At 48.4% G+C, this 14902-nt stretch overlaps 1 protein-coding gene across 1 annotated transcript in view; it reads right to left on the bottom strand.

Annotated features, from left to right (window-relative positions):
• The window catches only part of ttll5 (tubulin tyrosine ligase-like family, member 5), a 43769-nt gene extending 28867 nt beyond the window's left edge, over window positions 1-14902 (bottom strand). Inside the window, 14 exon segments of the mRNA XM_060052441.1 lie at window positions 1-44; window positions 460-541; window positions 7853-7960; window positions 8204-8295; window positions 8541-8642; window positions 9449-9533; window positions 9648-9717; window positions 10510-10592; window positions 10686-10816; window positions 11092-11198; window positions 12604-12686; window positions 13065-13171; window positions 14416-14553; window positions 14789-14902. The exon segment at window positions 1-44 is cut by the window's left edge and continues 18 nt beyond it. Of these exon segments, the coding sequence (XP_059908424.1) occupies window positions 1-44; window positions 460-541; window positions 7853-7960; window positions 8204-8295; window positions 8541-8642; window positions 9449-9533; window positions 9648-9717; window positions 10510-10592; window positions 10686-10816; window positions 11092-11198; window positions 12604-12686; window positions 13065-13171; window positions 14416-14474 (1153 nt within the window). The 5' untranslated portion in view covers window positions 14475-14553; window positions 14789-14902.

Raw genomic sequence — 14902 nt, forward strand, 5'->3', positions numbered from 1 at the left:
CAGCTATCATGCTGGCCTTTATCTTGAGGTCCAGAGGAGCGTCGCTGAAGGGAAACATGGATTCAAAGTTAAAACCACAACACGCATAGACAAACACACAGACATACACAATAAATTGCAAATCACAATTTGTGATGGATTTTTGTTCCCGCCCTGAACCGTGGACCCTTCGGATACATGCCCTGCCTTGACTGGCGTCACACACATCTCGTTGACCCAAAACCATCCACAATATGCATGTTGTGTGTGCTTGCGTGTGTGCTTGTGTGCCAATTCCTCTTGCATGAGAGCCACATACACACTATACTCAACATCGTCCAAGCCACCACCGGACAGAACATAAGCCGATACTGTGTATTCGTGAACCTGGAGAGGGGGGAGGGCTCCCGGCAGCACTTGTTTTGAACGGGTGGGTAAAGCCGGGGGTCCCGGTGCCAACGGGGAGGGGCTGTCACTCACCACGCCAGGGAGGGGGAGAGGTTAACCTCCAGAAGCCAAGGCTTGAGGTCGGTGTCTATGAGCACGTCGAACCCGTACAGCTCTGCAAAGGAGGGAAGCGCAACATCATGAGCAATTTGCGCCTACAATTTGTGCGCGCATACCTGCCTCAGCACGTGTGTGTGTGTGTGTGTGTGTGTGTGTGTGTGTGTATGTGTGCGTGTGTGTGTGTGTGTGTGTGTGTGTGCGTTTGTTTGTGTGTGTGTACCATTGTGCGTGCGCACGCGTATACTGTGCGTGCGTGCGTATGATTGTGTGTGTGCGTGTGTTTGTGCAAGCAGAGTATTTGTGTTTTGTGCATGTGCGTACGTGTGTGCCTGTGGGTGTGTGTGCCTGAGTGTGTGTGTGTGCATGTGTAAATGGGATGCAACCCAGAGAGATATGGCCACTCTCTAGCTCTTTTAAAGGCAATGATCAGAGTAAAGCAGAGTTAAAGCGAGAGCACACCAATCTGGTCAACCGGTTTGCCAGCATGGCCCTCTCTGTCTTTCTGCTCCTGATTACACGCACATTACTCTGTGTATCCAATCACTCACGAGAGAGACATACATCAAAGTACGGTACTGAGGGATTGGCTGCACTGCATTAGCTAAGTACACATACACACATTTCGACTCTGTTGGCATCGCTTACATAAGCTCGGATCAAAAACAATTTGTGGTTCGGCGAACGGTTTCATGCACGCCGTTGATAATTCTGCAGTTTCTGGAAAGGTTTTCAGTCTACAGATTGTCAACGCGTATTAAAAGGAGCGACAGGAGTCTACTCTGCTGTGGCGTTTCCACAGCAATTAGGTGGAAGTCTGGTCCGCCCAGGCCAACGGTTAGATGACATCGGAAAATAAAATAGAAAGATAGCATGTAGCTAAAGCCATGCAGATCAGGGTAGATGCTAGCACTTTCTTCTTTGTTTTTCTTCAGTTCTGCACTTACTCAATTAAAACATGGGTTCACCCCACAAAGCCACCCGAATGACTTACACACCACTTCTATTTATACTAACAGCGGGTGTGTGTATGTGACTGTCATACACATGCAAACCCACTGGAAGGTTTAAACAGCCATTTCACTTTTAACGAGTTGTGCCACCATTAGCGGTAATGACCTCAAGCAAGCACATTAGCGGTTACTTTGTGGCGTTTCAATACAGCACTGCTTTGGTTCAGGAACATTGCTACAAAATACATTTGACCCCAAACACACACACACACACACACACACACACACACACACACACACACACACACACACACACACACACACACACACACACACACACACACACACACACACAACGTATCCCATAATACAACAGGATTGTACTGTACACCCCCCTACTCTCACCTCCACTAGCGATGAGCACGCAGCCCTCACGACGGTGGGGCAGGGCTGGCTTGTAAAAGCCCCAACCCAACCAGCCAAGACCACCCCCGACCCCACCCCGACCCCACCCCGACCCCCCCCCGACCCCCCCGCAGCCAGAGCAGAGAGGCCGACCACAGCTTAGCTTTTTGTGTTTTCCCTTTACAAGGATTGGGGCAAAGCACAGCGGTAGAGCCGGGGAGGGGAGAAGCACTCCTGGTCACAACTTCAAAGAGCGGTGTCTGTTGTGAAAATAGGCCAGCGGCATGGGGCTTTCAAAGCCTCCGTGAGCGCCGCTGTTTGCTCGGGAGTCGCAGGTCAACGGCGGTGTTAAGCACACAAGAGCCAGCTAAAGGGCCAGAGACCTGCCCTTTCTTTCCCACTCATTTGGGGGGAGGGAGTAGTGTGATTGACAGAGGCTGTGGTGATCCGGGTTGTGTGCGAGTGTCGCAGAGCCCGCCTTTCCAGAGGGAAAGTCTTGGGAGACAGCGTTGATTGACTGCGTCACAAAGAGGAAGACGTCATGATTGACAGGCAAGCAAGACCAATCACGAACCGTACAATGGGAACAGTACTTTCTGCAAAAACAGACGCTTGTTGAAAGAAACGTGGATTAAAATAGGATTTTTAACAATTGCCCTGCGGCCTAACAAAAAGAGTAATACCCGGTGAACTGGGTAACCCATGGATGAAAAATAAGAATAAAGCTGGTTCTCTGATTTCATTAATTTCACGTAATTTGAATGACAATGCAGACGGCCAATGAGAATCGTGCAATGAGGTTCTTCAAGACGCTGTCCGGCCTTACTTGCTCTGCATATCAGATGCTCAGGATGGGTCACATTGTGCGGTAGTGCCTTGTGAATGAACACCATGTGACTGAACACAAGAGGCTGAGGCCAGTCAATATGTAACTTCGAAAAAGACTCAAGAGGAAAGACTTAGGAAAGACAAAGGTCAGTTTGATGGATGCCAAGATCAACCTGCCTTTGACCGTCCTGAGGCTTTCGGATAAACGCTCTCCAATTATCACAGCTTGGTCCATACATTGACTCTCAACCTTTCCAGTCTGTCTAGGTGAACGCATGTCCTAATCGTCTCTGACACTAGTTGTCAAGGGAACAAGGTAATTGTAGAGGGTTTAGTGGGATTTTCATCCAAGATGGAAAGTGCAGACTCATCTCTGTCTGCTGAGGATGGACTGCACACCAAACAGTAGTTGTTAAGAGATTTCACAGTTATTTTCCAGTTGCATGAGTATTTCTTTGTTTTTTTCCCTTTGACATAGAACACGAACACACAGGGAGAGAGAACCAGAGAGGGAGAGAGAGACATAAAACCCAATGCATTAGACTGATGCAGCACACATGAAGTCAGCCTGTGGTGGCTTGTCAACAGCACCACAACAAGAGGAAAAAGCGCGGGTGCGTGTGTGTGTGTGTGCGCGTGTCCCCACAGTTCTCTGCAGACAGGCCCACTCTGAGTGACAACCCCGCCGCGCATTTTCCCTCCAATTAGCCGCAGACGCCGCCCCTGCCTCGCGAGGCGAGCCGTGCCGCCCTCTGCGAGGCACGCTCAGTCCTGTGGCGGGGACCGCTGGCGGCGAGGGGAGCGCCGCGTCATCAGCCCGCGAGGAGCCCACAACAAGCGCCGCTGCCGCCGCCGGCCGGGAGGAGGAGAGGCGGCGGGCACCCACATCGCACCCAGTAAAAGAGGGAGGGAGCGTGAAGACGGGTGACATGGAGGATTTGTCTTAACACCCTCCCCCCTCCTTCTTCGACTTTGGGACCTGTGGTGCTGGAAATGGTCGCGCCTACCAGAGACAAGACCCCCCCCCCCCCCCCCTCCCCCTGCCTCCACAGCCCTAACACCAGCCGTGATGTTTATGGGCCTGCATTAACAGCAGAGAACAGAAACAGAAGCAGCAGCAGTGACGAGCATCTCCGGCGTGGGTCGGAGTCTGTGTGCGAGCAGAGGACGGTCTGTCCTCCATTCCATGAATTGGTATTGTTTAAACTTTCCCTCCTCCATTATGGCAAGGAGCGGAGCAGCTAGCTTGAAGAGAGAGAGGGAAAGCGAGAGACACAGAGACGCCCCGAAGACTGGAGCTTTTTTCAAAGGGCCCTGTTTATAGATTTATCTTGATGGGTGTGGTTTGGGGGTGGGTGGGTGTGTGTGTGTGGGGGGGGGGGGGCAATCCATTCATCATGCTCGAGAAGATAAGTGAATTCTGACCATATCGTCATCATCACGACAAATCCATCCTCTTTTTTCGAGTGTAGAAGAGTGGGTGACTATCGGATAAATGTAGCAGGGTTGGGGCGAGACGCGGGGGGGGTGGTGAGGGGAGGGCGTGGGGGAGGAGGTGAGGGGAGGGCGTGGGGGAGGAGGTGAGGGGAGGGCGCGGGGGAGGAGGTGAGGGGAGGGCGTGGGGGAGGAGGTGAGGGGAGGGCGCGGGGGAGAAGGTGAGGGGAGGGGCTGAGGCGCTGGATCAAACCACACTGAGCACTTAATGAGGGACGTTGGGTGGAACACAGGACCAGTGGGTGGAATGTTTGGCGTGTAATAAAATAGGGCCCTGGCTTGGCTAATCACTCCTCAGTCAAAACATCTCATAATCAGCATCCCTCGGCCCGGAGCCGCTCCATTAATCACAGGGCTGGTGGTGGGGAGCTGCATGGGTGGCATTCGATCACCCCTCGCGCGCACACATGCACGCACACATGCACGCACACATGCACGCACACATGCACGCACACATGCACGCACACATGCACGCACACAGACGCACGCACACAGACGCACGCACACAAACAGGGACAGGGATACACACACACATGGACATGCAGGAGCACAAACACACACACACACACACACACACGAACACGGACACGCACAGACATACATAGATACACACACACACAGACACACGCACGCACGCAAATGCAAACGGACATGCAGAGACACACACACGAGCACATACACACGGACATCCACAGACAGTCACACACACGCACAGAAACACACACGCGTAGACACGCAGGAACGCACACAGACATGCATAGAGACATACACACGCACACAAGGACACACACACACACACACACACACACACACACAGAGACACACACGCAGAGACACCTCACCAACGAAAGCACAGAGATGTTTTCATATCCAGTACCACATCAGAATACTATAAAAAGATTTCATGTTTTTAATGTATTGAAAGACGAGATTAATTTAACAATAACAGGGACGGAATAAATTGCGGGCAATCTTGTGGACGGGAGAGGAGCAGATGAAGAAGAACAGAGCGAGCACAGCACACACATGTCCGCCCGCATGGGGGGGGGGTTCAGATTGACAGAGGGGAAACACTTGACTAACCCCCCCCCCCCCCCCCATGTGTCTGTCTCTGCAGAAATGTAATATCATAGGCCGAGACGCGCTGATACTGTGATTAACTCCCATTGGGGTAAGGAGGGGGGAGGAACAGGGGGAGGGTGCTGGGGGACGTGTCGTGGGAGCCGACCACACTGTTTCCGTTGGCGTCGTGAGGCCGTAGCGTAATAGTACCGGCAACCCTGATTGCTTGTTGTTGTTGTTTTTGGGGAAACAGTGAACAGGTCGTGCTGCGTTCTGGTGACGGAGCAAAAAGCATCTGAACGTGCGGGAACGGAGCGACGCTGCAGGCCTGTCGGGAGGCTTTTCTGCCACCGTCGTTACTTCTGCCTTTCGAGGTCGGATTTCACAGAGATCTTGTGTTTCGGTTGGGTGCTGAAGGACGTGTAATTAAGTAGTCAACTGATAATGCCAGACGAGGGAAGGAACAAGATTGGATTTATGATGTGGGAGTGCGTGTGTGTGTGTGGATGAAGGATGCTCTAAACAGCCGAGTCAGTCTGATTAGAATATTGGGCTGTGTGAGGCTGCACACCTGTGCTGCATTGAGATGTCAATGTGCACAGGTTAAACCAGCCGTCAACAGACACACTCTGGGAGAGATCTCCCCTCAACACAGGAGTGATGCCCTGCAACCAGCGAGTGAGGCCCCTCAGCCCAAGAGTGAGGCCCCTGATAGCATCTCCATACAGGCATACGGGAATCTAGCCTGTTTCCACGTGGGAAACAGCCCAAAACACAACCCCTGTTATGTCTAGGGGGACCTGCGTGGAGCTCCGTCTATCTGATGGTGTTGAGGGACGGAGGAGAGGGTGTCGGTGCGTTCACACCGTCCACGCTCATCTCCCCACCTCACTCGGGAGCATGGAGAAAATATTTTGGGAAGATAAGGAGCAACTATCATGTTGACACCTCAGTCGGACTGGGTTGTTCAAGAGGAGTCCGGATCGTGTGCCAATGCACAGGGCTCACCGTCTGTTGCAATGTATGCCTGCACATGTTGGCAGGTAAAAGGTTCTGCCCCGACATGAACTCCTTTTGTTTTTGGGTGAGGCATGTGGCTCATGAGGTAGAGCTGGTTGGCTGGTAACTGAAAGGTTGCTAGTTTGATCCCCGGCTCCTCCTAGCTCGAGCGTCGAGGTGTCCCTGAGCAAGACACCCAACCCTACCTGCTCCCGAAGAGCTGGCTGTCGCCCTGGTTGACACTGTCGTTGGGGTGTGAATGTGTGCATGAATGGGTGGATGTAAGACAATACTGTACAGCGCTTTGAGTGGCCACTGGATAGGAAAGTGCTGAATACATGCAGACCAATTACCATTTATTTCATCCCCAAGTCAAGCTTCCTTTAAACAAGAAGAACAGTATCCAAACAAAGCGTGGGACATAGAATTCAAGTATTTCTTTGGAGTACGACCCGATTCTGATTATTCTAGTGATTTTAAATCATTGGTGTATGCAAAGTTGATGAGAGAGCAGGACAGAAAATGGAAAAAAATTATGGGAAGGGTAATAACAACAGAGTAATGTGATCCATGTGAAAAACCATGGTCAAATCTTGCTTAAACACCAGACAGAGAGAGAGAGAGAGAGAGAGAGAGAGAGAGAGAGAGAGAGAGAGAGAGAGGCAAACACAGACTGAGATAGAGCCAGAGACAGAGAGAAGGGAAAGACTCAGTCAGAGAGAGAGAGAGAGAGAGAGAGAGAGAGAGAGAGACAGAGAGAAGGGAAAGACTCAGTCAGAGACAGCGACAGCGACAGCGACAGCGACAGAGGGGGGGAAAGACTCAGTCAGAGACAGAGAGAGAGAGAGAGAGAGAGAGAGAGAGAGAGAGAGAGAGAAAGAAAGAGAGGGAGACAGACAAAAAGAGAACGGGCAATTATGGCCAACACCAACATGGGTGATCGCTCCAAGATGGAGTTCATACAGCAGAGCAGCCAAGCAGACAGTAGGCCCGAAGGATGGCAAGCAATAGGGAGCAAACTCAGACAAAAGGCTTTGACGAGCCAATGGTAGGAATCAGAGAACACAAACAGTGTGTGTGTGTGTGTGTGTGTGTGTGTGTGTGTGTGTGTGTGTGTGTGTGTGTGTGTGTGTGTGTGTGTGTGTGTGTGTGTGTGTGTGTGTGTGTGTGTGTGTGTGTGTGTGTGTGTGTGTGTGTGTGTGTGTGTGTGTGTGTGTGTTGGGGGAGCTCCATAGGGAATGACTATGTATACAAACATACCAATATGTAGGAGTAGCATAGTGGAACCATTTCACAGTGATTCTGGGAAACCAACAGGGAGATCTGAGTGGATGTGAGGGAACACGCAGAGCAGAATGAGAAACAGCACAATGATGTTTCCATCCAACGAAAGTCCAGCCCAACCTGGAGCCACACAGGGGATGGCTGGGGTTTGTTTTACAGAGGAGGACGGGGAAACGGTGTGACCTTTCTGCAAGAACTACTAAACAACACCGCCATAACAAACAGACACATCCCGCCTTATAAAAACATACTGCAGAGTGGGGCTTCAACCTCCACCGATGCATTCAAACACAAAGCCAGGATGAAATTGAAAGCATTTGTTGTGGCGGGTATGTGGCCCTTACCGAAGCAGTTGGTCCTGTACGGGCAGAACATCTTGCAGGCACTGGCAATCTGCAGTTCAGCACTGAGCACCGCCTTCACAATGAGGTCTTCCACCTGCTTCATCAGCACTGGAATATGCAACAACAAAAAATGGCTACAACATGAAAGGCACAACATGTTCTCACTTCTCATATAAACCAAGACAACGGATTAAAGTTAACCCAGGCCCGACACGTTTATGGTTAGCGGCACTTGAATACTTTCCCCTCGCCTGCTCGTTAAATAACAAGGGGAAATCAAAGGAAAACACAAAGACATCAACATCAGCCAATTGTGTTGTGATGAAAAGAAAAAAGAACATCTGAACTCACATGTGGTGTCTTTCCCCTCGTGCTTCAAATACCTCAACATGGCACTCATGCTCCACTTGTTGCCGTAATCCTCCAGTTCAGGGTCATCGCAACTGAAAAGGAACAAAAGACGGGCGGCTGTGACATGGGGGCTCGCTGCTGGATGCCAGGAATTGCGATGCGGCGCGGCGCTATCATCCAGGTTACAGAGAACGGACCTCTGGACCTGAGAGCCCACACACACACACACACACACACACACACACACACACACAGCCCTGCTCCAAGAGGAACCGTTCCTTTGATGCTGTGAGTGCACTGGGAGTATGAGGCTGCGAGGAACGAGGTTTCAGCTCACCTGACGTAGTCGCTGCTCTTTTTGTTCACGCTGGAGTTGGTGAGATGCATGAACTGGTTCTTGATGTTCTTCGAAGCCCGGTCATACTTGACCGTCGCGAATCTGTGGGCCAGAGTATGACTTTTAGTTTTTTTTACAAAAGCGGATAAAAAAACCACAACAACACATTGATGATTAGGTCAATTGGGCCGATATTTCTTTTTCCAAAGGTGACATAGTTACACAGCTGAGACAAGGGGGACCGCACTTTGGCAGGGATCGGGCTGGGCTTGAAAGTGATGCACGCCACACAGATAACAACGATGTTCTGTGAGCTGAGGCATCGCGTTAAACTGAACGGCCAGAGATTCACAGCAGGGTTTACAACATGGTCACCGTTTGTGGGCCAGTGTTTTTAAATTCAAGCTAACAGAGGGCACTGGGGCTTATTCAGGACAGCTTATTCAGTCAGTATGTAACCAATCTGGGATCCAACAGTCCTACTATTAAACAGCAGAACTTCAGACTTTCTGACTATTCTACTCCATACTCCTTCAAAGTCATTGAACATTGTACCAAGAAAATAACAAAAGTAAGTAGTGTAACATTTTGTTATAAATGTTTGTTATATATATGTTGTATTGTTATAAATCACACAGACCATGGTTTGGATTTGAAAGGAAAACAGGATAGCATCACGGCGGTGGGAGAGCGAGTTAACGCTGCCCTCTACTGGTCATGGAAAACCAAAAGTGGCTGCTTTGTCTTTGCCACCACCTGATCGAATGAATGAACGTAGGCCACAGAAAGTGCAACGCACTGCATGGAAAGGTGCATCCCAACGAAAGGAGCATTGGCGCTCTGTCATCGTACGACAGACGACAACAGACAAGAGGAAGACACGGTTAACCGTGGGGTCCGCAGCGCACCTGGCTAGGCCCTCTTCGTAGAGGTAGACGAGGAGGGGGTCGTACGAGGTCACCAGCACGTACAACCGCACGTCGAACTTGAAGTCTGCAAAACAAGGTCCACAAATGAAAGGCGGTTACACTGGCGCAAACCTTTTTTTAACTCTTCGTACCTATGAAACAAACGGGCAAGCTCAGGACGCGCGAGGCGGCCACTCACCGTGTATCAACAGGGGATTGTTAACGTAGCGAGACACCAAGATGTTTTTGTCCATTGAGATCTGGCTTGGCTGCGCGACAAGAACAAAGGAAGCACATCAAAGCCAATCGCTCACACGGTCTACCTCATCCAGGGAGGCCGTCCAGAACTCACTTCACACTACATCACAACAGGGAGGGACGCACTGACGCGCGCCACTCTGTTGCCAATCTGTGACAGTGTTGAGAAGAAAGAGCAAGTTAAAAGAGAGTTTGAGTTAACAATACAAAAGCGGCATTGGCCGTGACAGGCAATAACAGGCGAGCGCTTTAACGGCACTCTATGAAAATATAATCCACTGGCAAGAGCCAGGGCCGGCATGAGGTTAAAATGTGTTGCAGGTGGCGAGGCAGAGAGAGAGAAACCTCAGTGCTGGCTAAAGTTCACAGAGAACCTTAAAAACGTCCTTCTTTCTTCTCTCCAGATAGCGCCTGGACATTCCTTCCATCTTTTCATAAAAATGCCTCCAGAAGAGAAGAAGCCGTGGGAGGTGAAGGGGGGGGATGTTGTTCAAAAGGGAGACAAGTGTGGAGCTCCTCCAAAGACTGAACCTTGGAAGTGTGTGATTTACTCAGTGGGTGCTTATTAATGTCCGTGATGCTGATGTGTGCTTAGTTCAAAAAGATGGCTCTATCACAACTCCCCCCCCCCCCCCCCCCCCCGCGCATCTGGCGGACTCAGTGTCCACTCAGCATGCTTTTCCATGAAGTAATCTACAAAGTTACTACAATACTTTTGTACACTCGTGTTGGAGCCCACACGTGTATTTTCTTTTTAGCTTTGAGTTCAACGTAACCGCTCCCTGCCGCTCGCTCTGGCTTACATTGCTGACCAGGTAGATCCCTCTCCCTCTGGAGGACGCAACAGGTTTGATGATCCATGGCCCTTTATCCTTGGAGAAACAACCTGAGGAAGGACACGAGGCAGAGGTTAGCGTGAGGCGGTAGGGAGGCGGTCGGCGGTGGGTGGGGGGACAAGGCAGTGAAGCGTGACTCTTACTGCAGAAGGTCTTGTACTCGGAGGGTAGCACGAAGGTCTGCGGGACGATGTTGAAGTTCTTGAAGCCGTGCGCCTGCTGCATGCGCTGGATGTTCTTGTACAGTCGGTCCTTGCGCGTCAACTCGTAGGACCTGAAACACAACCGGACCCCCCGTGCTGCCAGTTTAAAAATAGAAAGACCCGGGCCTACATAACGTAAGACCCCATGAAATACAATGAATAAAGCTTGAGTAAATACAATCCGGCTTTGGCTCCCTCCTCCTGATTTCATTGCATGTTTTCGCAGAGGCTCCTGCTCCAAGCTAAACAGACCTTTTTTCTGCCAAAGCCAAGGAAAACATGGGCTGGAGCAGAGCCTGCGAAGGGGCTCAGCTGGGTGAATGCGAGCAGAACCAGGCCGTCCTACCTGGGGAAGTGGTTGACCTTCTGGAAGTCCTGAAGGGTGCGCAGGAGGTAAGGCTTGAAGTGTGAGCCGGTCCACATGAGGTTGAAGTCATTACTGTTGGGGTGGATCTGGGAAAAAACAGACACACGTTTCGGTTTGACAATCGGCTCGTCGGACCCCGCAAATGATTTCATTCTGAGCTCAGAGCCGTGATGGGCTCTCATGCCAAGCGATAAATCAAAAACCAAAAGGATTATTTCAGTGCAAAAAAGCATGGACATTGGATGCTGCCAGTCGCCCCAACAACAGTATTATGTTCTGATCTCAATCACATGTGACAGCTCGGCTGGAGTGCATCTTAGGAGCTAATCCATAGAAACACAGCCCAGCTCTCCTCAAATCATATCACTGGGTTCACCAGCTACTTTCATCACCATCCCATTACCCTTTGTTTGTGTTTAGGGCCAACAACTGGATCACACACACAAACACACACACACGCATGCGCGCACACGCACACACACGCACACACACACACACACACACACCGGGAGTACAGATGTTTGCAATATAGGCTTATTAAACGTTGGCGGTTCAATACTGGACCTTTGATGATTATGAGTTAGTGGGAGTTAACAGCACTAGCGTGACGTATTAGAAAAGGGGTTGAATTTATAGTTACTGCTTCAAACCAGCAATAGCACACTCGTGAAACCGGATCCTTTTCATTCTCCTAAGAGCCTTTCTAAAGTAATGCATTCGCAAGCTTTGACATCTGGCAAGTATCCATTCAAGGCAGAGAATTATAAAAAAAAAGCTTAATATCCATTTATCTGACAAGGGGCATCAAGAGCATTGGCATGCTCCTAAAGACAAGGTAAACTGAGGTAAACAGCAGCTTCAGAAACCATTCCAGTTCAGCCTGGGTTGGGATGAGAATCGTCGCAAAGCCCCGAATCAGTTTTTGCTATTTTTAATGTTATCGAATTTCCATATGGAGATGTTTCATTGGAGCTCAGCCCGTTGCTGGAGCCTGAATTAAATTAAGATATAATGCATGATGGAAGCAAATTGAGTTAAGGAATATGCCACTTGAGTAATTTTCATCTTCTGGCACTATTGCCAGAAGATAGCACTTGGACAAAATTAAGCCCAGATTTGAAAACATCCATTCTTAAATCACTACACTGTATTGATCATTTCCCGCGGCTATCAATGCAGAATACTGACATTGCCAGCAGCCAACAAAGAAACTTGAGGCAATAAAGAGTGATGTGATTTTCTAAGTTGATATGAATGTAAATGCTGTGGGAGCACTTTTAATTATGCAAACATGACCTACTGCAAAATTTGACTTGATTTTTGAGTTCAAGTCGATTAATAATATCATTTTGAAATAGCCTAAACACACACACTCACAAATACACAAACATAAACAGATTGCCAAGCTTTCGGGCACACACATGCACCCCACACACATACACACACAAAAGGTCAACATAACATGATTTTATATTATGGAAAGAACATAACCTCATTGAATCCATGGTTTGTGAGTATTCCTCTGACTAGGCGACTTTCTGTGCGAACAATCTTGAAGGCCATGTTATATCGCTCTGTAGGAAACACAAAAAAACACAACAAGCTACACACACGTTGCCGTTTTTTCATTGATAAAAACAAACATGTTACACACAGTAGTGATTGGGATACATCAGAATAGTGTTGTGTACGTCCCATAGAGCAGACTTGAATCCTTTGAGATAGTGTGAGTCTTGGTGTGTGTGTGTGTGTGTTTGTATGTGTATGTGGGCCCCGCAAATAGAGCATAGGATCCCATTCTTTGAGATAGTGTGTATGTGTGTGTGTGTTTATATGTGTGTATGTTTGTGTACACCTCCAATAGAGCATAGACTCACATCCTTTGAGATAGTGTGTGTGTGTGTGTTTGCATGTGCGTGTTTATGTGTATGCGTGCATGCGTATGTGTGTACCTCCAATAGAGCATAGATTCCCATCTTTAGAGATAATGGCCTCGGCGCAGAACACCAGGACAGGGATCCTCCTGCTAAGGCCACTCCAGGCGATGCAAGGATGGTCTCTTAGAGATAAAGAAACACGTCTATAAACAACATCCTGGTCGAACAAATCAAGAGACCCTCAAGCAAGCTAAACCCAGAAGACCAGAATAATCCACAGTAAAAAAAATGACACCTTGAGATGAACTGTATTTAATGTTATGGTTACAGTCATGAATAATAGAGAGGTGGAGAACACATGAGTAGGAAGCTCACCCAATACATACATTTTAAATTGTGTTGTTTCAGAAAGTCTGAGGAGCAACTCATTATTTTAGGATTCATGATAGTTCTAGACGCAGGTGCTATGAGATGGGAAGCTGGTTGATGGCATAGCTCTCTTCGACATGACTTTCATGCTATAAAATAACTGCTACACACAAAGCAAGGTAGTCTCAGTGCTCTAGTGCTTTGACAGGAGCTGCTCAAACCAGCTCTTCAGTGATAGGCTAAAGTATGTCAAAATGAAAAGATGCTTTCTTTTTACTTTTAGTAAAATCATAAGAATGTAGTAGTGCATTGCCCAGACACAAACAATCTACCGAAATCACGCATATCCAGAGAAAAATGAGAAAGACCAACTGCTCCAACACAATGTCATGATATATAGGATAATGTGGTTGGCTGCATCGCCTCAGCCTTAGGAGAAGGGTAATCAATTGTGCAAAATGAATGCTTGTGGACGTCTTTAATGGGTTTCTCTAAGGTGCCATCAATAATACAGGGTCACGACACTAATGTAACCATGCCCTCTGCAGCCATCATGTTCCTTTAAGAGTGAAGAACATTACAATAGTTTTGTTCTGTCGGGTCGCTCAAAGACAGACACTCAAATAATAATGAATGAATTGCTCAATCGTTGATAACTGTTTTACATGAGGACTTGCACACACACACTCAAGTAAATGGTTGAGCGTACTCTAAAGAATGTGTTTTTTTCAAACAAAAACAAGATTGATATTATATTTTGAGCACAATAACAGATATGATAATGATATGATTTTATACCCTGATTTAGTCAAATTAATACTATTAGCACTGCTGCCACTACTACTACTACTACTAGTAATGTATGAGGCTATATAAAAGGGTTTGGGTTTAGGGAACATTATCTAGCCATCATAATGTTTACCCTTAATCTCATGAAGCAGCCCAATTATTATGAGTTCAACCAAGGGACTATTTTCGATGTCATCTAATAACCCACAGTAGGAGTTGAAACACAACCGTTTGACCTATTGCAAATCTAATCAGCGCCTCCACTCACTCCTGCTCATCCTCCAGGTGGGACTCTGAATCCTCTTCATCCCTGACCACAGATGGCATTTCTTCAAAGTGCCGGAAGAGCTGCGAGATGAAAAGCTTTGTGGAGTCCGGCACCTCGGCTTACCATGCCATCTCAGACCTGCAAATAGATCAACGCCAAGTCTGAACGGTTACGGTCACAATTCCATCTCTGGCATCACATTGTCAGACACCAGGTAACAAGCATTAGCTTAAAGGTAGCCAGTATTAAATGTCAAGGCTTATATTTGTATGAATACAGTTTACATTTGGGTTGCTTTAGCGGGTTTATGTCAGCCTTGTGAACGGTCATGGTTCGGATTGTGCTCGGTTATCATGTCTTTGTAATTACATACCGAACACGCGAGGATAAACATGAATTTATCTCGAAGAGGGTAGCCTAGTTGGCCATCCCAGCTAAGCTTCCTGGTAACTACAGCAACTGAGCAGCTAAGTGAAGGCGCATGCGC

The sequence above is a fragment of the Gadus macrocephalus genome, chromosome 5, assembly GCF_031168955.1.
Source record: "Gadus macrocephalus chromosome 5, ASM3116895v1".
In the NCBI taxonomy this organism is placed as follows: Eukaryota; Metazoa; Chordata; class Actinopteri; order Gadiformes; family Gadidae; genus Gadus; species Gadus macrocephalus.